Source organism: Crocodylus siamensis, chromosome 2 (assembly GCF_052110815.1).
Source record: "Crocodylus siamensis isolate JL-2025a chromosome 2, ASM5211081v1, whole genome shotgun sequence".
Taxonomy (NCBI): domain Eukaryota; kingdom Metazoa; phylum Chordata; order Crocodylia; family Crocodylidae; genus Crocodylus; species Crocodylus siamensis.
In genome coordinates this window covers 9,363,692-9,384,136 of record NC_143396.1, presented here as the reverse complement: position 1 = coordinate 9,384,136, position 20,445 = coordinate 9,363,692, and the positions used below count along the sequence as shown (strand labels likewise).

At 49.7% G+C, this 20,445-nt stretch overlaps 1 protein-coding gene across 3 annotated transcripts in view; it reads right to left on the bottom strand.

Annotated features, from left to right (window-relative positions):
- Positions 1-7,096: 7,096 nt before the first annotated feature.
- EXOC6B (exocyst complex component 6B) overlaps positions 7,097-20,445 on the bottom strand; it is a 431,011-nt gene continuing 417,662 nt past the window's right edge. For all 3 annotated transcript variants that reach the window (XM_090035133.1, XM_090035134.1, XM_090035135.1), the window contains 2 exons: positions 18,309-18,421; positions 7,097-12,853 (listed from right to left, as the gene is read on the bottom strand). In XM_090035133.1, coding sequence (XP_089891259.1) covers positions 12,727-12,853; positions 18,309-18,421 — 240 coding nt within the window. In that variant the 3' untranslated portion in view covers positions 7,097-12,726. The remainder of the gene's footprint in view (positions 12,854-18,308; positions 18,422-20,445) is intronic.

Sequence of the window (20,445 nt, the reverse complement as noted above, 5' to 3'; positions counted from 1 at the left end):
GGAGTCGGTAGCAGAGCTCTTTACTGAACTCCTTTCCATCCCTGCAGATGTGGTGCATCATCCCAGCCCCCGAGCTGCCATCTGAACACAGCCCGAGAGTGATGTGGATGCTGCAGTGTGTGCCCCATCCCCCCCCCACACACACCCCTCTACCCCGGGGCAGTGGGAGATGCCCACAGAGCAGCGCCTGGCGGGGGAGGCTGCTGGCAGAGGAGCAACCCCGCTCCCAGCTCCCCACCCAGGGCAGAGGTGCTTTCACCTGAAAATAGCGCTGCAGCCGGCAGCTCGGGGAGGGGGGGACACTGTGATGATGCACAGGGATATAGAAATCAGCCCACGCAGGAAGGATGCTGAGACTCTGCTACCGCTTCCCTGTGTGATCTTTGTCAAGTCCCCTAATCTCACCCCAAGTGTCTGTTCCCACGGATGACCACTGGTTGGGGATGATCTAGGCATAGCAATGCTTGCACCCTACTTCCCCACCGCACCTGCAGACCAGATATTGGGCAGACTCATAACTTTACCCAACTATCCCAGGCCAGAGCCATTACATGACACACCAAGGCTTGGGGCATCTGCGCCATTAATTGCATAATTACTTTGCATGTCTGCGATTAACCAGTTAATTGCATAGTATATGTAATGTGTAGCAGGGGTCTAACAGTCCCCCAGGCCAGCAATGAAAGAGCTACAGACTTCATCTTACTTGGGGATGACTGCCTGCCGCTCCACGAAGGGCAATGAAGGCAGGATCGGGCCCCTTGTAAATGGGGTGTCAAATTAGGACTAGAAACTCGCACCTGTTGTTAACCACCCTCTTCCAGCCCTGGGCCAGAAAGAGTCATTTCCACTGGCCCAGAAGGTCACGGTCTCTCTGGGCCGAGGCAGGATCAGGGCCGGTCCGCGGGAAGGGAGCCGTGCCCGCACCTCAGAGCAAACACGACCGGACAGGTGAATCCCCACCGGCACTCAGGCGGGCGCCAGGGCCCTGTTTGCCATCTCTGGCATCGAGCTGCGCAGCCATGTAGGGGCTGCTCTCCCACTTCCAGGTGTCTGGCCTCCGTGAGCCGACGGCCGGCGGATTCAGCAACGGCCCCCGGCTCTGAATTGCAGAGACCAGAGGCATCTATTAAATGAAGAAAACATGCTATTTCCAATGAGGCTGGAAGAAAGCATCGTTAAGAAAGAAGCAATCAGGACTCCAGGTAGAGGTGATATCTTTCATTAGGCCAATTGGATTTTTGCCACAAAAAAAAAAATCCTTTAAAGAAGTTCACTGCCACGTGCAAACGGTTCATTACCATCCCCTGTAAGCCTTAACAGGGCTTTGTTCAGTATTGTAGGGGTCTATGTGGTGGTTTAGGGGGCAATGAGCAGGTCCATGGATCTCCCATCCAACAATACCCAAGCTCTCCTGAGAGCTATCGAGCCACCGGACACTTTCTGCCACCCAGCAGGTGTATAATTATCCCATGCAATGTGGAATAGGGCTAAAGGGTAGGGAAAGGGGTCAACCGGACCACCAACAGCCCGGCAGGGACAGCATGCTCCCGGGAGGTGGGAGATGTCGCATGGTTTCCAGATGCAGGGCCCTGGATGCGGGCAGGAGAGCGGGGAGGGATCAGGCCTGGGAATCCCACCGGGAGGGAGCCCGAGTCCCTAGCGGCAGGGCCTTCCCCGCAGCGCTCGGTGCAGGGGCTGGGGTGGACCTCATGCCTGGGGCAGAGAGCCTGGGTGCCCAGCATGCAGCTTTGGCAGCCAAAGAGGAGTGGGAAAAGCCCTAAGAGTGAAGTGCCCAATGTCCCCAGGCCCGAGTCCTTTGGGGGGCCAATTTACACCACAGCAGGAAGGTGTCTCCGGTGGGACGACCCACCTCCAGATACGACCACGGGGCTTCTCCCCGTGGCTGCGGGAGCTGCCGTGCCAATGCAGCCAGCACCCAGAGAGATGACATGCTGTTCACCTCTTACTTGCCACAGATGTTTCTGGCTTTTGATTGCTCTTTAATTGTGCAAAGTTGGCAGCAGGGCAGCAAATGGGGGCAACTGCAGCATTCCCCTCTGTAAAGAGGCTGGGACAAGGAACAGCTCTGGGGCCAGTTGTCCAGCTCATGAGAAGCACGGTGGCCTGGATCTCTCCTCCCCCCTCATTTGACACCTCCAGTCTAGACAGACTTACTAGATCACCTCGCATAACGCCTAATGAACTTGCTTTGGTCCTAATCCCAGCCCGCTGTTGTAACAAAGCACACTGTGAACAGCATTGCTCCCCAAGAAAGTCTCCCCGAGGGCATCTGTTGTCCCAGACTCATAGAAAATTTGGGTTGGGAGGAACCTCAGGAGGTCACATCTAGCCCACCCCCCTGCTGCAAGCAGGACCAGCCCCAAGTACATCATCCCAGCCAAGGCTTTGTCTACCCAGGTCTTCAACACCTCTAAGGATGGAGAGTCCACCACCTCTCTGTGAAGCTTGCCCCAGTGCTTCACCACCCTCCTCGTGAGAGAGTTTTTCCTAATATCCAACCTCAACTTTCCTTGCTGCAGCCTGAGCCCATTGCTCCTTGTCCTGTCGTCTGCCCCCACTGAGACCAGCCCAGCTCCATCCTCTTTGCAGCCCCCCCGGCAGGGAGATGACGGCTGCTATTCAATCCCCCGCGGTCTTCTCTTCTGCAGATTAAAATATTCAGTCTCCAGCCTAAAACACCTTCACAATATTCCTCCCATTACACACAGGGAAACTCAGAAACAGACACGTGACTATGATGAAGTCCCAGGTGGGACCCTCTCCCCTGTTAACCAGATGTAGTCTCCAAGTCTTATTTTGGATGGAGTAGCACCCCCCTCATCTCTGGGGATCGATGAGGTGAGCAAGGCTGGACGGGCCGGCTCCGAGAAGGGCTGGGCTAGATGCAAAGGTGCTCGTTTATGGGGGAAAACGAACAAAGAGCGGACAAGGGAGGAAGCAAAACTCGGCTTCCACCTGCAGCATGCATTCGATGGGGTGGGATAAAGAAGATCAGTGCTTTCATTAACAGGTCGTTTCCTCTTGGGACCAGCAATAGAAAATAGTCTTTACAACAATTATGAGTTTCTATAACAAAATGAAGCAGCGGGTAAAAATAATCGCCTGGCGTTTAAGGCCAGACTTGACCACTACCTTGAGTTTAGCAGGCCCATGACTGATGGCAGAAAAATAGCCCAAGCAACTCAACAGGACGCTCGTGTCCTTGCAGTGTGCACTCAATCGGAGCGGGTGCACATCTGTATGGTGAGGGGAATAAGAGAGAGCGAGGTGCTGCCTGAGACCCAAAGGATAGCCTGGGGGAAGGCGACATATTGCAGAAACCAGGAGCCGATTCTGGGGATGCTCATCATGAGGAGGACTGATGGGCACAGTTCGATGGACTCTCAGCCGGGCACCTCAAGGTAGATCTTCTCCAAAGCTAGATGGCGATTGCTATGAGTCTATCCCAGGCCAGTAGCGTGCCTCCCACGGTGGCCAGCTCGCTGCAGAGGTACAAAACCTTGCAGCCGGGGCTAACCTGTTCCATCCTTTTGTCAGTCCCAGCCCCATCAAAACGCAGCACAAACCAAAGGGGAAGAAATAATCCACTTACTGTGGAGCAACGTCCCCACGTTACAGCAAAGGCTGCGACCGCATTTCCATCCGCGTCCCAATTTTGCTCCAGGTAAGCTTGCTCCTTGATGCGAAGGAAGCAAGATCAGCATCTTCCCTGAAGCAGGAAAACTTCTTTCCGAAGCTCTCGATAAAAGCGTTGTGTGAACGATGTTGGAGGGCTTCGTTCTCCACACACGCTGAAGGCCCTTTTATAAACCCCCATCAGGGGTTGGGTTTCTATTGCTCGGGGGGTGGGGGGCAGACCAAAGCCACGGAGTTTGGGTTTGGAGCTGAACTCCGGCTGGGCTCTGATCCCGAGTCCCCTCTGGGGCAGGGGAGGAAAGTGTTGAGATCGAAGGTGACCTGGAAGAAGAGGGTTTTTCCTTCTTGGGCACGGGTAAAGGCAACTTAAAAGAGGATCCTCCTCTCCAGATAACACACTCCCCTTACTTTTTTTTTTACTTTGAATAAGGGGCATCAAATACGGCTTTCCCAGAGAGCCTCGGTAGTGTCTGAAAACATCTACTGTAGACTCTTGTACCTTGGAAAAAGTGAAGGTTGAGTCTTTAATCAAGACAGCCTCTTTTCTAAATGTTAAATATGCACATGGTATGCATAAAAACAGGCCACAGCTCTTTTTAAGATACTCAGCTTCCAGTCTGATAATATCATCGTTTCATGAGCTGTCCGGTCTCCACAAAGGCGTCCGAGGTAGACGAGAGCTGAATCTCTCAATGAACAGTGGGTTTAAAACCCACATTTTTTTTTAGGCCATCTTTATCTGGGAAAACAAACACAAGGATGACCTCAGCTCCTCTCCCCCATTGCAGGCATCGCCTTTGATGTGGAGCATTGAAGCTGGATCTAGTTTCTGCACAGGGCTCCGCCCCAGACCCATTTGGGACCCTGGGCAAGTCACTTAATGTCCCCTATGCCTCACCTCTCCCTCTGTAAAGTGGACATAATGACACCTCCGCAGTTTGTGATGCTGCTTAAAGGCCCAGGTAGTCTTTGGGAACTGTTGTAAGACCCTGGCAAACTAGACAAGCGCTGTGGCAAGATTTCACTAGTTTCAGTAAAATGCGAAAAAGCCGGGGGGGTGGATACCATTCAGATAAAATAAGTGCATGATGCTGTTTGGAAGCGACTTCCTGCTACCATGCAGCCCCACCGGGTACCGCTCCTGCAGAGCCTGCGATGGAAATCCAAGAAACAAGCCCGCGATCCTCCGTAGGGGCCACGATCCCCCCGTGTCAGCTGAGCTCCCGCGTCGGCCAGCCCTGAATTACCATCGCACCAGCTGCATGTCAGAGGAAGACGGGGCAGACCGAGGGCAGAGGCTTTTAGCAACCCCGGCACAAACAGAAGGGAAACCTGAACCCCGCTGTCTACGGAAGAGATAAGAGGATGGAGAACAAGACAATGCACGTGGGTCTCTTGCTTCTCTTCTCTCCTCCTCCTGGCCAGACCTTGGGATCTTTGTCCTACTTGTGAGAGCGTCTCCAATAAAGAAACATCCATTAGCACAAGGGAAAAAGGAGGGAGGGGTGGAAAGGATGAGGGCGGTTAGTATGACACCAGGAATGTCAGAAGAAAGAAACTCGGAGGTATTAAAGGCTTCCCAACCATCCTTGACCTCACCGCCCCCTCGCTTCATTATTGGGAGGACTTTCAGGGGACTTCAGCGTATGCTGCGAGGGAAGCGTGCCCTTGAGAGTGACGGGCTGAATAGTGCTGGTTTGCTACTCTGGACAGATACATGTTTGGGAGGAAAAAGAAAATTGGAGAAAGCAAGCAATGGGAGGATTTTTTGCCGGGCACCTTGCATAGCTGGAGAAGTTAGCAGCAGGCGAAGTGCTGCATCGCACAAGGTTATATTTCTAAGTGGGGGTCTACGTGCAACTGCATAGACATGGAAGAAAAAAAAGTAGAATACAGTTTTAGGAGTTAAAGGGAAAGATAGAGAGGTTCCCTGGTGCAAAAAGCCCTTGGGTTACTCATCATCTCTGCTCCTCTTGATACGTCTGGAGTCAGCTGTGATCTGCAGCTGCAAGCAAAGGCTTGTGCTAACTGCAGCTAACGTTTGTCCATGCCTCGAGCAGCAGCAGGACCGCCGCGTCGGGGAAGCTGGCATACATGTCCTCTCGCCAAATAAGCGCGGCGGCATGGCTTCAGATGGAGTGAGCCACCAACCAGCAACCAGGGCCCCTACGCAGCCACGCCGCAGCCTGCCGCGGCGTCTTTGCAGCTGCTGTTACCTGCACCAGGCAGAGCGGGTACGTACCCATGCTGCCACCGTACTTTCAGCAAAGCTGGAGAGGACTCCAAGAGGACCTGGATATTCATGTGGAGGGCAAGGCAGCAGGATTAAAGTTTAGAAAAAAACCCAAACATTTTTATTTATTTTTTACCATTTGATTCAGGAAGCACAAACCAGCTGCGGATGCTTCCTGAGCCTGACGAAGTGTATTTGTACCTGAAAGCTTGCAAAAAAGAAGTTTTCCAACTATTTCAGTTGGTCTAATAAAAGATATTGGATTTACCCAAAGAACCTTGTCTGCCTGCATGCTTAGAGCAAGTCCGCTATAACCTGTACCCCTTAAAAAATGATACTATTGCAAAGATGACCAAACTGGTTTCAGAGTTCAAATGCAACCTCTTACGACTCCGGGGTGTTGAGCTCTTTTGCATCTGCCTACTGCAAGGGTCTCACGTCTTCTTCTGAAGCAGCTGGCACTGCCCAGGGTTAGAGACGGGACAGTTGGACCAGAAGGAGCCTGCTTCTCCTTCAGCCTGGAAATCCTCACTTTCCCAACCAAGGTGGACTCTATTCTGATGCCACCTTGCTACTCATCGAGAAACTCAGTCTGCAAAACAGCAGGTTAAACTCGCATCCGGTCCTGAAGCAGTGTTAGTCATTCATCTGGGGCAAGAATTGCGTTCCTTGAAAGGCAGAGACAGAGACATGGGTTCAGGGTAGTAGCTGGGAATAAGGCAATGGATGGGGTTGCTGGGTACTTGCGAGCCAGCGTAAGGCTGACAGAGGAGACGGAGCGGGCGCAGGCTCCCTGGCACTGGAGAAGCCATGGAGAGCGCTCCGGTTGTAGGATAAACTCCCTGAATGCTGTCAGACGGGGTGGCCTCGGGGTTAGGACACTAGCCTGAGACCTGCAGGACTGCCAGCAAGATCCCACCAGCAAATGCTTCCTGAACCCCCTCGCCCCTCCGTCTCACCATGTGTAGGCAGAGTTTTAACTCAAAATGGTTTCTTTAGGACAGGAGCAGTAGCCAGAGCTGAGCGCATTTCACCAGCACGCAGGTAACGCTGCAAACCTCTCCCCACGACTACATGCACCCATCAGAGAGGGCGGATGGGACAGGAGGGAAGTCCCTGCCTTTAGTCCACCGCCGGTTGCTCCCCATCCGCAGCGATTCAGACGCACATGGAAGGCAAGCACGTATTTAGCCAGATGTATGCGATGTATTGTTTTAATAGAAGTTACAATAGGATAGATGTACAGTCAAAATCAACATGCTAAATTTCTAATGCAATTTTATCTGTAAACCATGCAGTCCATTTTGAATCAGTAGCTCCGCTAGTGTGTTTTAAAGAAAAAATAATAATAATAATGTTCCCTTTAAAAAGTTAAACCTAATTTACTAAATAGTCCCGTTACTGTGCAATGACTTGTGCAAAAAAAAAAAAAAAGCAGTTTTCACCACGTTAGTTCACGAAGGATCCCCTCCCTCCCCAATAAAATACAAGCAGCCAATGGACACCGGTGAGGGCGGGCACATGTGTGTATGGTGGTGGGGAGGGGGAGGTCAAATCAGGACAAGCAAAGAGAAAGCAATTCAGTGCAGACGCCCTTCCCGATTAAAGTAGAAGCACTATGTTGGCAAACACGGAAGTATCTGGAGCGAAGGGTTTGCCCTGCCGTCCCTAGAAGTCCCTTTCAATCCAGAGGAACTGGAGTGCAGGTTTGGAGACGTGCGTGTCTGTGTCTATACTGAAGCCCCTTCCCATCTCTCTAAGAGCCACGAGGGCTCGGAGATAACAGAGAATCAGACCGATGGAGCTCCTTATGATCGAGCCCAGCCGGGAACCGGGTCTAAACCATGGCTAGCTGCCATCCTGCTCCTCACATGTGTCCTTGCCTATGTTGAGCGAAGGGCCCCGACGAGCATCGTGCTTGCTACGCTGGATCTCCATTGCAGCGTTTCCAAGATGGCATTTGTAAGCGGGGCTTTGGAAGTTGGGGGTGGAAAAGGGATGGGTGGCTTTAAAAACGCACAGGAAACAACAGCGAGCGTCTTCTGCAGGTGAAACCTACTCTAACCAGCTTCACCCCTTCGCCTTGTGTTTCCTGACTTCATCGCCCACGTTAAGCCACGCCAGACTTAAGAACGAAACCCATGAAAAATCCTTCGCGGCTCACAGCATCGAGGGCCTCTCCCCGTCATGGATCTATTTGTCAGACATTCAGCGAGAGGGTTTGATATCAAACCAACCCTTTGCCTTGCAAGAGCTGGGATAAAACTCAGTTTACACTCCAGCTGCTCCAGGGTGGGGCAGGGGGGCACAAGAGGCCTTGCAGGAGCTCTCTCTTTGATCAGGTGCGTGTCCAATTAAACGGGCCGAGCCCATTGAGCGGGACAAACGAACTCTGCGGTGTCATCTCTTTGCAAGTCCCACCTATTGGAACCACTTCCAAAAAAACTAGATAGCGAATAAAAAAAGGGAAGCCCCCCAGTAAGACACAAGTGATAGGGAGAGGGGAGGAGGGATGGAGATAACACAGCAGAATCTGTTACTGCTTAAGAAAAGGAGATAAACGCCCCCAAGCCTTTGATCAGCATGGTTTCCACTGGGACAGCTGAAAGTGACCCCCCGCTGCAAGCGCACTGCCGCTTGCCCACCTCCTCCGCAATTGCACCTGATGCTGGAGAAGTCCCGCCACGCCAGGGACGGCTTTGCTGTGGAGCGGGAAGTCTTGTTCTTCTTGGTTTCCACTGGTGACAGCACATTTCAAGGGAGCGATCCAAAGGAGGCCAAGGTGACCAGTCCCAGCTAACAGAGGCCTGATACGGCGACGTATTCTCCTCCCCGCACGGCTGTCCCCAGTGGCACTCGCAATGCTCTGGGCATCAGCACCCTCACTTGGCACCCTGCAAACCATTTCTGAATGGCACGGGAACACCCGAGCCATGGCAAAAAGTGATGCTGGAGCCCAATTTAAAAGAAAAAAAAGGAAAAAAAAGAAAAGCAAAAACACAAAAAACCGCAGCAGGACATCAAACAACGCCCTGGACAACATACCCAGCGCAGAAACCATGGCTGGATTTAAAACAAAGTGCAAAATCGCCAAGAGCATCCGACAGGAGCCCCAGCACCGGAGCGAAGACGCACAGGTGCTGAAGTCTAATTCTGCCTGCTAAGTTAGTGCATTAAAGACTCGAGCCATCCCCAACAGGGAGGCTGTCGCCGGTTTAATTTACACGGCCGCTTGAAGGTTACAAAAGGAGATACCTGGGCACTTCTGAGCAAGGGGAGCCGTCTTTCACGGATGCTAAGTCAGGGTGGGGGGAAGGCGGAGAATGACTCTAGCTCAAACTGTCGTAAAACTAGGCAAAGTTCAGCTATGTACACGGGTGGGTTAACAGCAGCATCGTTTGTTTAAAGTGGCTTGGGGCCTATTAATTATGGTGATGGGTGCCACCCCCGCCTCCTGATCGCACAGCTATAACAATCTTTCCCTCCTAAGCAATACCATCCGTATCAGAGGATACAAATCATTAGTAAGAGCGTTAGAGGGGATTTGACATGTCTTCCAGGGCTTTTTAAGCAATCTGTTTAAAAGATTAATTTTATTTTGAAGGGACAGGGCTGCATCTCTCGGAACAGAAAGTTAATTGGGAACAGAGCACCGAAATTCCATTTTTCATCCCTGTTATGCGACTTGCGGTTAGGTGGGTGACCTCCCGAAACCGGAGCCTCACTGAATCTCCGACTTGGCGGGGGCTGCGTTTCCCCACTGAAAGTCCTGAAGGCAAGAGCCAGAGATGGTTCACATGATCCTGGTTCAGACATGTTGCATGGCCTCTCCGAGCAGAGCTTGCGGAGAGAGAGGAAATCAATCCCGTGCAAGCCTGGCAATCCCATTTCGTTCCTCTTTAAATTTAGCTGGTTGGAGACGGGACAGAGAGAGCCTGGATTCAGGGCACGGAGGGTCCCTCACTCTGCTAACGATGTGTTTTCGTTCTGAATAAAACGATTAAGCAAACTGATCGCAAACCTTTTCCCAATGAAAAAATGGAGATGACTCTTGGGAACAAACTCTCAAGTCTAAAGCCTGCAGCAGGATCTTAACAGCTGGCTGCCTTTTCACTGCTCACCCCTCCTGCGGCACGATAACCCTTCCCCATCGTCCGGGCTGAGCCAACGCAAAGGTGCCTGCACCTCGGAGGGCGTTTCCCACTGCCCCCCTCCCCCCCATCCTCTCTCAAGGACTGGAGGAAAATATAAGCGCTGCAAAGCCACCACCCTACCCAGCAGGGAAGTCAGAGGCTGACAAATACGATTAAAAATTGTATTTGACAGCTTACCCTCCCACTAATAAAATCTGGAAATGCCAGAGCGCCTTCTTTGTCATGCCTGCTGATGCTCAATGATAGCGTTGCCAGCAGCTGCAGCAGTTCGGTTCTGCAGTATTTTAAAGTGCCTGTTACTCTTTGTGGCCTTTAGGTATCTAGTGGACTCAAACCTAGTAGTCACGGGACACAGCTCTGCAAAAGCAGGGACAAAAGGATGCCGTCTCCTGAACTAGGGAAGGTGCGTGGCTGGGGACTGGGCGGATGATGATGAAGCTGTCGTGCTGGAGGCGGCATCGGGTGTGAAGAGCCAAGCCAGCTCCCGCTCTTCTGCTCCTGCTTCGAGGAAAGCATTTACTTCTTTGGTTTTTAGGTCCCCTCAGCTTATGTGACCACTGATCCCTTCCCATCTGCATCAGACACTTGCCGGGTACCCACTCCTCCACTACCTACTTGTCCCATCACCTGGATGTAGCCAGGACAGGGAGGCAGTGATAGAAGTTTATTGCTTACAACCCTGGCTATTAGCCTTTGGAAAAGTAATAGGTGCCCTTGGAAAAAGTGTGCATCGCTGAGAATATTGGGGTGGCGAAGAAATTACCATTGCTATAGACATATGCAAAATTGTGCACCTTGTGCAACTGGTGTGTAAATAAGTGGCACACGGTAGCAAGGAAATGCAAAGACATCAGTCCACCGATGTGCACGGTGGAAATAAAGTGGGCTGGAACGTGGGCCTGGAGAACCAGCCATCCACACACCCATCAGGGACTAATGAGCGTGTGGAAGAAACGGGATGTGAACTAGTGCCATCAGCACAAGACTTTTGAGGAAAAGGCAGCAAAAGGAAATCTCTCTCTCGGGTCAGAAAAGGGGCTTTGGCTTCCAAAAAACAACAGTCGTGCGAGTTAAAAACAAAACAAATAAATCCCAACACATTTACATAAGTGTAAAAAAAAAAGTGCTAAGCTTGCTTATGTGTCGAAGCAGCACTACTGATGTGGATATGTATATATTCAAGACCTTATTGGTTCCCTTTCTATTAGTTGTAGATGAACGTGGAGCTTGGCATGCCTGCTTTTATAGAAAAAAAATGACTCGCTAGCGCTAGAATAGTTTGCATCTGGACTTGATAGGAAAGGGGGAGCCCTTAGAAATGCTACCCCTAGAGTAGTTACACTTAAGAGGGTAAATACAAGGCAAGGGCAAAAGTCTCTTCTTTACCAGGCTGAGTAAATCTCTCTGTACATAGCACGCCAGTTGGCTTCCCTGGCACAGGAGGGTATATATGGAACTGATTCTTGCTACAGACAACAGAGGAGAATTTTGCTCTTAGGCACTTTTTACCCAGTGAACTGTTGATCCAGTGGGTTGCTTGAGAGCTGCACGTGGCTCCGGCGAGTCCACGAGAGTCTGTTCAGGTCTCCTCTCGGTCGTGGACAGAGTTACGCTAGCAGCAGCGCTCCTGTGCTCCATGGATCGGGCTGGAGAAGCACTTAGCAAACAGACTCGAGTCATTAGGATCTCATTGCATCCCTCCAGGCGTGCAGACCGGGTGGAGAGCAGAGACCAGTTGAGAGGAGAAACCCAAAAACCAAAAACAAAACAAACAAAAAAATCACGCTGCAATGTCCCACTTCATCTGTGCAATGCATTTGACTGGGTTTCCCTCCCCCACCTACTGCTGCCGACATCACAGGACTATGCTGAATCACAGTGAAATAACTTCCCATTGCAAAAACAGCTCCACGAGGACTGGATATCCTAGCAGGCCTGTTCTGAGGCTGTCTCCATTTCCAGCTGACGACGGCAGGGCACTCAAGTCGCTCTGGGCTGAGTATCATTGACAAAAACAGCAGCAGCCCAAGCGTTATCCCCAGTGACAATGCCTGTCCCTTCTAGACCCACCACCAGACGTGACAGATCTGTTGTGTGCGTTTCTCTGGCTCCTACCTGCAGGGAGTCTGCCAATGCAGCACGACGCGAAGGGAACAGTTTCGCCTCTCTTTGCCCTTTTCCCCTAAAGATGCCCAACGTGCAAGCTGCACTCTTTCATGCCTAGCAGAATGACTGAAGAGCATGAATAGCCTCCAAAACCACAACACTCCTTATTTCTTTTTTTCCTTTCCTGCTCTTAAATAAGTTAAAGTCAAACTGATTCTGTGAATGTGGTTAGTAAAAAAATTCATCTTGGAGTGAACGTTTACCTCCACCTTTAGTCTTTAGGGTCAAGGGAGAAACCCCTGAACATAGGAGCTTGCAGTGGAATCTCCTGTCATCACTTTTGCTGCAGCCGTGAAACCCATGCTGCGATGCGATCCCTTGATTATTTTTTTTTTGTCTAGCAACAATTTTTCTGTCTTCGGAAGGGTAGGTTTTTCGAATACTATACATGTGAATAAAAAAATACATATATTCTCTTGGAACATGAATCCCAAAGTCCTGGCGCCTGATGGCCACAGTGCAGAGACTGGCACGTTCTGGAGACCCCAGAGTTTCATCCCAAGCCTCTGGCTCTCACAAATGGTGGCTATTGATCAGACTCCGGAGCTGTTTAGCCACAGTGTCTATCAGCTTCTGCTTGTCCCTCTCGTTCTTCCGGAACTGGGCAAAGACGTTGTTCTTGCGGCTGGTGTCTTTCATCCTGTGCGGAGAGGAAAGAACAAGTCAGGACACTTCCAACACAAACCCACCTCAAAATCACAGAGCCACAAGTCTGCTTTCCAGGATAGTTCAGTTCAGAGAGTAGCTTAATGTCTGATGTGTCCTCAGGGCAGCAACGATATCCTTGTATTGCCAGAGGGGTGGCACGGGATCTAGACGGCCTTTCCTATCGCTTACTTGGATGCCCTGCGTGCTAATAAGAGCATGCAGCCACTGTAACTAACACCATGCATTACAGAAACGATCTGCTCTTTGGCGCTTTCCTCCGATTGCGCCGCTCAATCTCCTTGCACGATGCTGGCTTATGCACAACCAATAATGCCAAAGCGCTGTCTAGGTTTGTGGTTCCCCAAGCTATATATATCTTCCGCGTCCTTCCTCCCCACCTCAGCTCTGTTTGTTATACCCATAAAGGCCTGTTAAAGTGTTAGTGATCATACCGCAGCCCTAGAGCTGCTGTTTCAACTGCACGGGGGTCAGGAAATTCAGAAACGAGGTGCACGGTGTTAACATTTATTGCTTAAAATGTGCCGAGTTACTAAGCTAGCGGGAGGACTGTGACGTTCCCGACTTGCGAGTTTAAAATATTAAGATGCAGTGTTAGTCATGGAGCTCCTGCATGAGCTTCCCTGATCCAGAAATATGTTCTCAGCTGCACCGATTAAAAAGTCTGAATATAAACTGCATTAATAAGACGGGCAAGGATTTCTTAGGGTGATATCTTTTATTGGACCAACTGTGTAGCAGGCTTAGACAAGCACACAGTTGGTCCACTAGAAGATAACACCAAAGCACTCTTTGCCCCTCACATAATTTCTGGCCCATCGCAGCTACAACATGACTCTTACACTACCAGAGGGACAAGCACACGCATCAATGCCAGGCTCCTTGTGACACAGGGATCTGATGCATTAAAGACGTGGGGAGGATGGACAGGTGGGATCAGAAAATGAAACAAATGCAGCTACGTTTCTTTCCAGCATGCGAAGCTTCAGGTTCATGCACGCTTGCAGTGCGATATGCATATCTGGGGGGCGCCACGCCTCGTTACAAAACATGGTTAATGCGTTCACGACACGGTTTACTGCAGATAGGACAGCGGAGGCCGGTGCCAGCTAAAGTCTGCACCCTACGGGACCAGTCAGCACCTGATGAACAGAACGCTTCAGATGAAAACCGACCGAATAAAACCCAGCCTGCTAGGTCTGAGAAGCTGCTGTTTTAGGAGAACATCCCCCTTTGTAAACGACGTTTTCCCAACCCAGCTTGCCAAAGCTTGGCACCTGTCACGGGCCACATCACCTGTTCTTACTTCTTTTGGACTTGGCTACGTTAGACACTGCAGTGACTGGGAAACAGGGACTTCAGTCACTGGATTGCTGCCACTTTTCCAAATTTCTAGGGTTTGAGTTATTGAAAACACAAACCAAACCTCTGAAATGTGCCCTCAGCTCTTGTAAGCTCCCTGAGCGATTCTGCAGCTTTTTTATGAATTCAGTGGGTTTCAAGACCCTTTACAAAGCAGTCTGCTTTATTCCTTTTATTTTACAGGTGGGGAAATCAAGACATGGTGAGGTGACGTGACGTGACGTGACGTGACCTTCTTGGGGTTACCTGAACAGGCCAAGGGCAGGGTCCGGCACTTCGAGCGCTGGCCCAACCCCTCTTCAGTAGGCCACTCCGCCTCATTTATTTTGGCACCAAATTACCTTCAAAGTGTTTCCAAACTTTTTATGCCCAAGGGGACTCCAAGAGCTTGCAAAGGACAGCGGGCATGAGTCAAATTGCTGGATCAGGGCCACCATGGGTGAGTGGATTAAATCAGTGCATCAATTTACACTGCGATTGCGGTGGTGAAGACAGATAAGCTGGAGCTGCTATGTTTGGAGCGAGGTCAAAGCTTATCAGAAATTTGGGTGGGGGTTTGGAGGGAGCAGTCACCAGGATCTAGGAAACCCTGTTCAATATTTGCCAATAACATGGGTGTTAGCAGGTGGAAGGAACTAGCTCCCTCAAGAAGTAAGCCAGCCATAGGAATGGGCGGCAGCCGTGCCAAAAATCACAGGCTGCTGACAGCGTATTGTGCAGCACTATGGCAAAAGCCGTGGCTTGGGAGGAAAGCTGAGGGACCGTACCGGCACAGGCTATTCCAAGGTATGCCATACGAAGCAAAAAAAATAAAAGGAGACTGCATTTTTCTATCTGATTACCAATCCTGGTACCCAAGCTGGGTTGACAGGCTTGAGCCATTGCCATCATGCCGATATCAACTGGAGGATGGGAGTTTTAGATGTCTGGGGTATTGTGCAATCAGCACCAATTCCAGCAGCTGTGTAAAAGTATAGTGGGACCCCCTGGCTGATCTGCACGTGCTCACGGTGCAATATGGTATTCTGGGACATCCTTAGAGAGGTGACCAAGTGGCATGGTTTGGACAGTTTTATTCCGGATATGGTATCCTTTACAACCACAGGAGGATGGGGAGGCAGGATATATAGGCAACAAGATTCAAAAAGAGACCAGACAAATTAAAGGATGACAGATCCATTAATAGCTACTCGACAGCACAGTCAAGGATGTATCCTCTGGCATCTCTACGCCAAGCGTGGCAGATGCCAGGGAGGGCATGAAAGCAGATCGATCGCAATGCTCTCCTTCTAAAGCATCCCTTCCTGCCGCTGTTGGAAACGGGATACTGGGCTACGCAGCCCATTAGCCTGCCCCACGCAGCCCATTAGCCTGCCCCAGTGTGGCACTCCTTATGTTCTCATGTCAAGTTTAAGCTAGAGCCTACATCACCGCCTGAAAGTAGCTGGGTTCCTTGCCCCTGGACAGTTTCAAAGCTCTAAACTGAAGCACGTGGACCAGTGTAAGTGGCCTGATCCCTATTCATCTCTGTGCACAAAATCATTTTTGCTAGGGGGTGGCAAAACCCGTATTCATCTGTTGTTAAGAGCTTTCTTTCCCAAACTGTTAAGGGTGAAACCTCATCTTTGAAATACGCCTTCGAAGCTCCAGAGCTCGTCAGCAGCATTCACGCCAACACCGAAGGGCACAACTTAGTCCTAACAACAGGTTATGAGCGTTTATTCCCATTGAATTAGGCATCGGCATACTGAGGAGATCACAGAATACAGGGTCATGTCCCTTTATTTAGCTCCATTAGCATCAGGCTAAACAAAACGGCTGACCTTGGAGTAGCCCCTAAGCAAGAGGATGGGTAGGATTTTTGGAGCTGGGTGATAAGAGGAGCTATATGCCCTTTGGAGCACAAAATGTCTTTATTATGTTACTGCACCACTCCCAGCACAATGGAGCCTCTATGCACCAACACAATGGAGTTAAAAAGGGTAATAAAGGAAAAGTTAAATGTGGAACCCGCCCCCGCCAACCACCACCTCAAATTGAGTCAAGTTTTGCTGAAATTAATCTATTAAAAAAAAAAAAAAAAAAAAAAAAAAAAAAAAAAAAAAAAAAAGCAACACGGCAAAAGCTTCTCTTTTAGTTGTAATTAGTGCATTTGAGACGATAAAGTTACAAGAAGGAACGGTTTCAAAGAGAGTTTGCATTTAGGTCGTTTAGTGCTCCATTTAAATCAAACAATAAAAGGATTCATTGCAAGGTGAATGTAAAAGCCCAAACGAGCAGCATACTTACACTCGTGATATCCTATGAGAGAGGTGTGATTAGGAAGAGAGATAATCATGAAAACAAGTTAAAAAAAATAACCAGTGGATCAGACTTTCATGTCGACTTGTTGGCTAAGCTAGGCACGTACAGATAAGGTTTGGGTTCTGGTTTTGGTGTCTAGGAGAGGGGAGGAAGCTTACACGCGTGAAGTCAATGAGGGGTTCAGCACTGAAAATCAGCCTGTGGCATTGTGAATGCAGGCCTTTTTGGAAAACAGAGTCTAATGGTACGAGGTGGATTTGGTCCTAAGCTACACTGAGGACCCAGGAGACACCGAACGTCTGATGGGGGCATGAATGAGGCTGCTTAAAGGTGTACCTGAACACCAGTGCGAGCTTTACAACAAACTTAGCAGAGACGCATGCTGAACTAGCTACTATTCTTCAAGCGTCTCTGCTAAAGAAGTGGGACATGTGAGATTTGATCAGAATGAGATACGTTATGCGACACGGGCAGGGGAAATTTTTTTTGGCAGCCTTTCAAAAAAAAAAAAAAAAGTTAGATTCCCTGTGGGCGTCTAACATTTGAGGGCAGACATATGGCAAGTGCCAAGGACAGATCCATCCTTCCTTCCCCTCCCAGGGTCTTCCAGCCTGGCAAGACCCATTAATGAGCGAGCAGGATGAGATATCCCATCTGTCTCAAAGCTCAGTGGCATTCTGCTAAAGCACCGTGTGGATCAAGCAGACAGGTACGATGCTCCAAATAACACGCAGCACTTGCATACAAGGGGTGTGCAAATCCAAAGTGTTTTTGAAACATCAGCTAATTGATCCTCCTCATTTCATAGATAAATGGCATCAATATGGCATGAGACAAGGTGGAATTCGCTGTTCTCTTCCACAGGATGCCAGACAGGGTTTGGGGCTGGGTTTTTTTGAGGATTTCTGTTCGTTGCATCAGACTGTGGAATCCAATATGCAAAAATAAGATAGCTTCCAAATATGCTGGGGATATACAAATACGACACCAGCGAGGAGTCTAAATGAACGTGCTGCCTAATATACATTACCAGCAATTTTCAGCATGGGGGACAGGTGGGAGATGTGATTTTCAAAAAAGCTTCAGGGAATTAGGTGCAGCTAGCACCACCGGCCACAAAGGCTGCACATCTAGACGAGCAGTGTGCAGGGTTATCCGAACCAAGCACCCCGTGGAATAAATACCCTGAAGCAGCACTGTCTATGCTTGTGGAAGAAGGGAAGCTGGGGCTTTTGTCACACAGCCCTTAGGCCTCCTTCAAAACACAAACCTCAAGGCCAATCCACTGAGGACTCCAGCCCTCTCCCATAACCAAACTCGGCATTGCAAGTGTGCAGTTCTCTTTCTAATAGAGCCACCGCAGTCCATAAACACATCATTGAAAAGAAAAGCCATGAAAGCCTGCCAGGTGTCAATTTACAGCAATTTTTGGTGCCCCTATTAGACATGTCTATGCGGCGGAAGTTACTTGTACTTAGCTTCAAGGACACTCTGCCTAGAAGAAAGCAGAATAAGTGTTTTATCTAGCTTCAATGAAATGTGGCACAGAAAATGCAATTCCTGTTATAGTGGTAGGTACCCCGGTGCCAAAAAAGATGAAACCTTTGAATGGAGACATACATGTCAGTAAGCAATTTTTCTCCCTCTGAGACTGCAAAGACTAGGTAATGCAAACAATGAAATACATTGCTGGGAACATGCTCGCTTGTTAAAGTAAGTAGAGGACCTGAAACCGTTAAAAGAAAATCTGGATCTGCACTTACTTTTCCAAGAGGGTCAGGGCTGTTGTTGGGTTCACACGAAGATACTTGCAGGTGGGTTGCCCATAGTCAGCCAGGTATGTCGACCAGTCCCAGTGGAGGAACAGGTCCAAAAGCTGCAAAACAAAAACCCACAAGTGATGAACGTACTGGCATAGGCTATATAAAAAGCAAAACAGATGGTGCACCCAAATGTCAGCAACGCATCACGGCAGAGCAATCCCTTGGAAAAGACGTTCAAAACGCCTTACACTCATCAGTTAGCTTGCATCCCTATCAAGCTAGGTAATCAAAGGGGAAACCGAGGCACAGACTGGTTAACTGACTTGCTTCAAGTCTGACAGGAGGTCACTGGCACTCAGGAGCAGGATGCAGATGCCCTGGTGCACTCACCACAAGATGCCCTTACGCTCCTGTTCAAAATAGTACTGTGTTTCTCCCATCTTCAGCTAAGCCACCTGCTGCTTCACTCATACTGGGCCAGAGACGATGCTTGCTGCAGACCACTTTATGCATTCAAAGAGCTTTACAAAGCTTCAGACCCTGGTAAGAGAGGCACTCGGGTTTGAAGTTGTATTGAACACCAAACCCGTTTACCGAGGAAGGCTGGATGCACGCATGTTTTCCGGCAGTCCTGTTTCATGTTGCAACCTCCCCTCGGTTCCATAAGCAGTTCTAGCTGCAGGCCACGGCCCTGGAGCTCTGGACAAAAGGTGGGAACAGCGATCATCTCTGAACCACCTCACCCACCCACTGCACCATGCACCCCCGCTGTACACAGTCACTCGCTGTGCTACGAGCACTCTCCAGACTGCTGGTACCATGGCTGAGAGCACCAACAAAGGCCTTGCTACTATGGATTTGCATGGGGTATAACCAACATAAGGAAACATGAATTTCTTCTCACCTGGACTCAGAGGAGCATGTTCAAAACCTCCCAGCACTGCAAGACCAAGCAACTAATGGAAAACACCCGGGTTTTTCCCCTGCTCTCCCAGCTTGGACACTTATGCTGCATTGTTCAAACATCTGACATTTTTGGTCACCCACTTGGGAGACAGTGCTATGTCTTTCCTGGACACAAATCTGACAGAGTGCTGTAGTCCCTACTTGATGACACTATAGTTTATCCAGGACGAGTATTAAGGTTGTGGCATGCAATCAGACTCTTCCCTCACACATGAGCATCTTTAAACTTCCCCCTCTTGTTCTGCATTTGGATTCTGCGCTGTCCTTTTAAACCTGCCAATCTCAGATAAAGCGGATGCATTATTTAAATAGAGCTGCTAGCACAGGGGTGGCCAACCTTGGGCATGTGCGCTGCAAGTGGCACGGGCAGCCTCTGTGCATGGCATATAGCAGACCATGGAGAGGGCAGGCCAGGCAGCACTGAGGCAGAGAGGGCAGGGAGCAGAAAACTGAGCAGGAAGCATGGGGCAGGAAGAAGAAAGCAATGCAGGAGATTAGGCAGGGCACGGGCACTGGAGAAGGACGTGGGGCTAAGGTGTAGCATGCCTGCCAAAGAGGTTGGCCCTACGGTGCGAGTAGATTTTATATCACAACTACAGCAAGATAGCAATAACGAGAGAACACCCAACAGCTAATCCGCACCACGTATCAGCAAGCTGCAAAAGCAAACCTGCCAGAGAAACTGCACCAAAAACTTGTTTCCTTCATATAAATCAGGTAAAAGATGAGAGGAAAAAAAAAATCATGTTCAACCTAGAAGCTGCATGTCAATGATCTTGGTATAGTGGACAGTTTTTACTGTACCTTGGGATGCTTTACATAGGTCAGAAAACTTTTATTAAATAAAAAGTTGCCTAAAGGATGGGACTATCTGTCAGAGTCCCATTCCGACTGTTGCAAATAGGGGGAAAATGACTCAAGTGTTTTTAAGATCAAACTAGTATCTTCCCTTCCCTTGCCCTGTTTCTCAGGAGAGCCAATTATTTTAGAAGCACTGGGGCAGTGGGTTTCAATCTTTTTCATACTGGGAGCCTCCTTTTTTAAGGAAATTCCACCCCGTACAAGAGATTACCTACCCCCGCCCAACCTGCACGAAACTTTTACCTGTACGGAAATAATAGCACGGTGATTATGACTCCCCGTTCAAGAGCCGCCATCTTCAAGAAAGGCA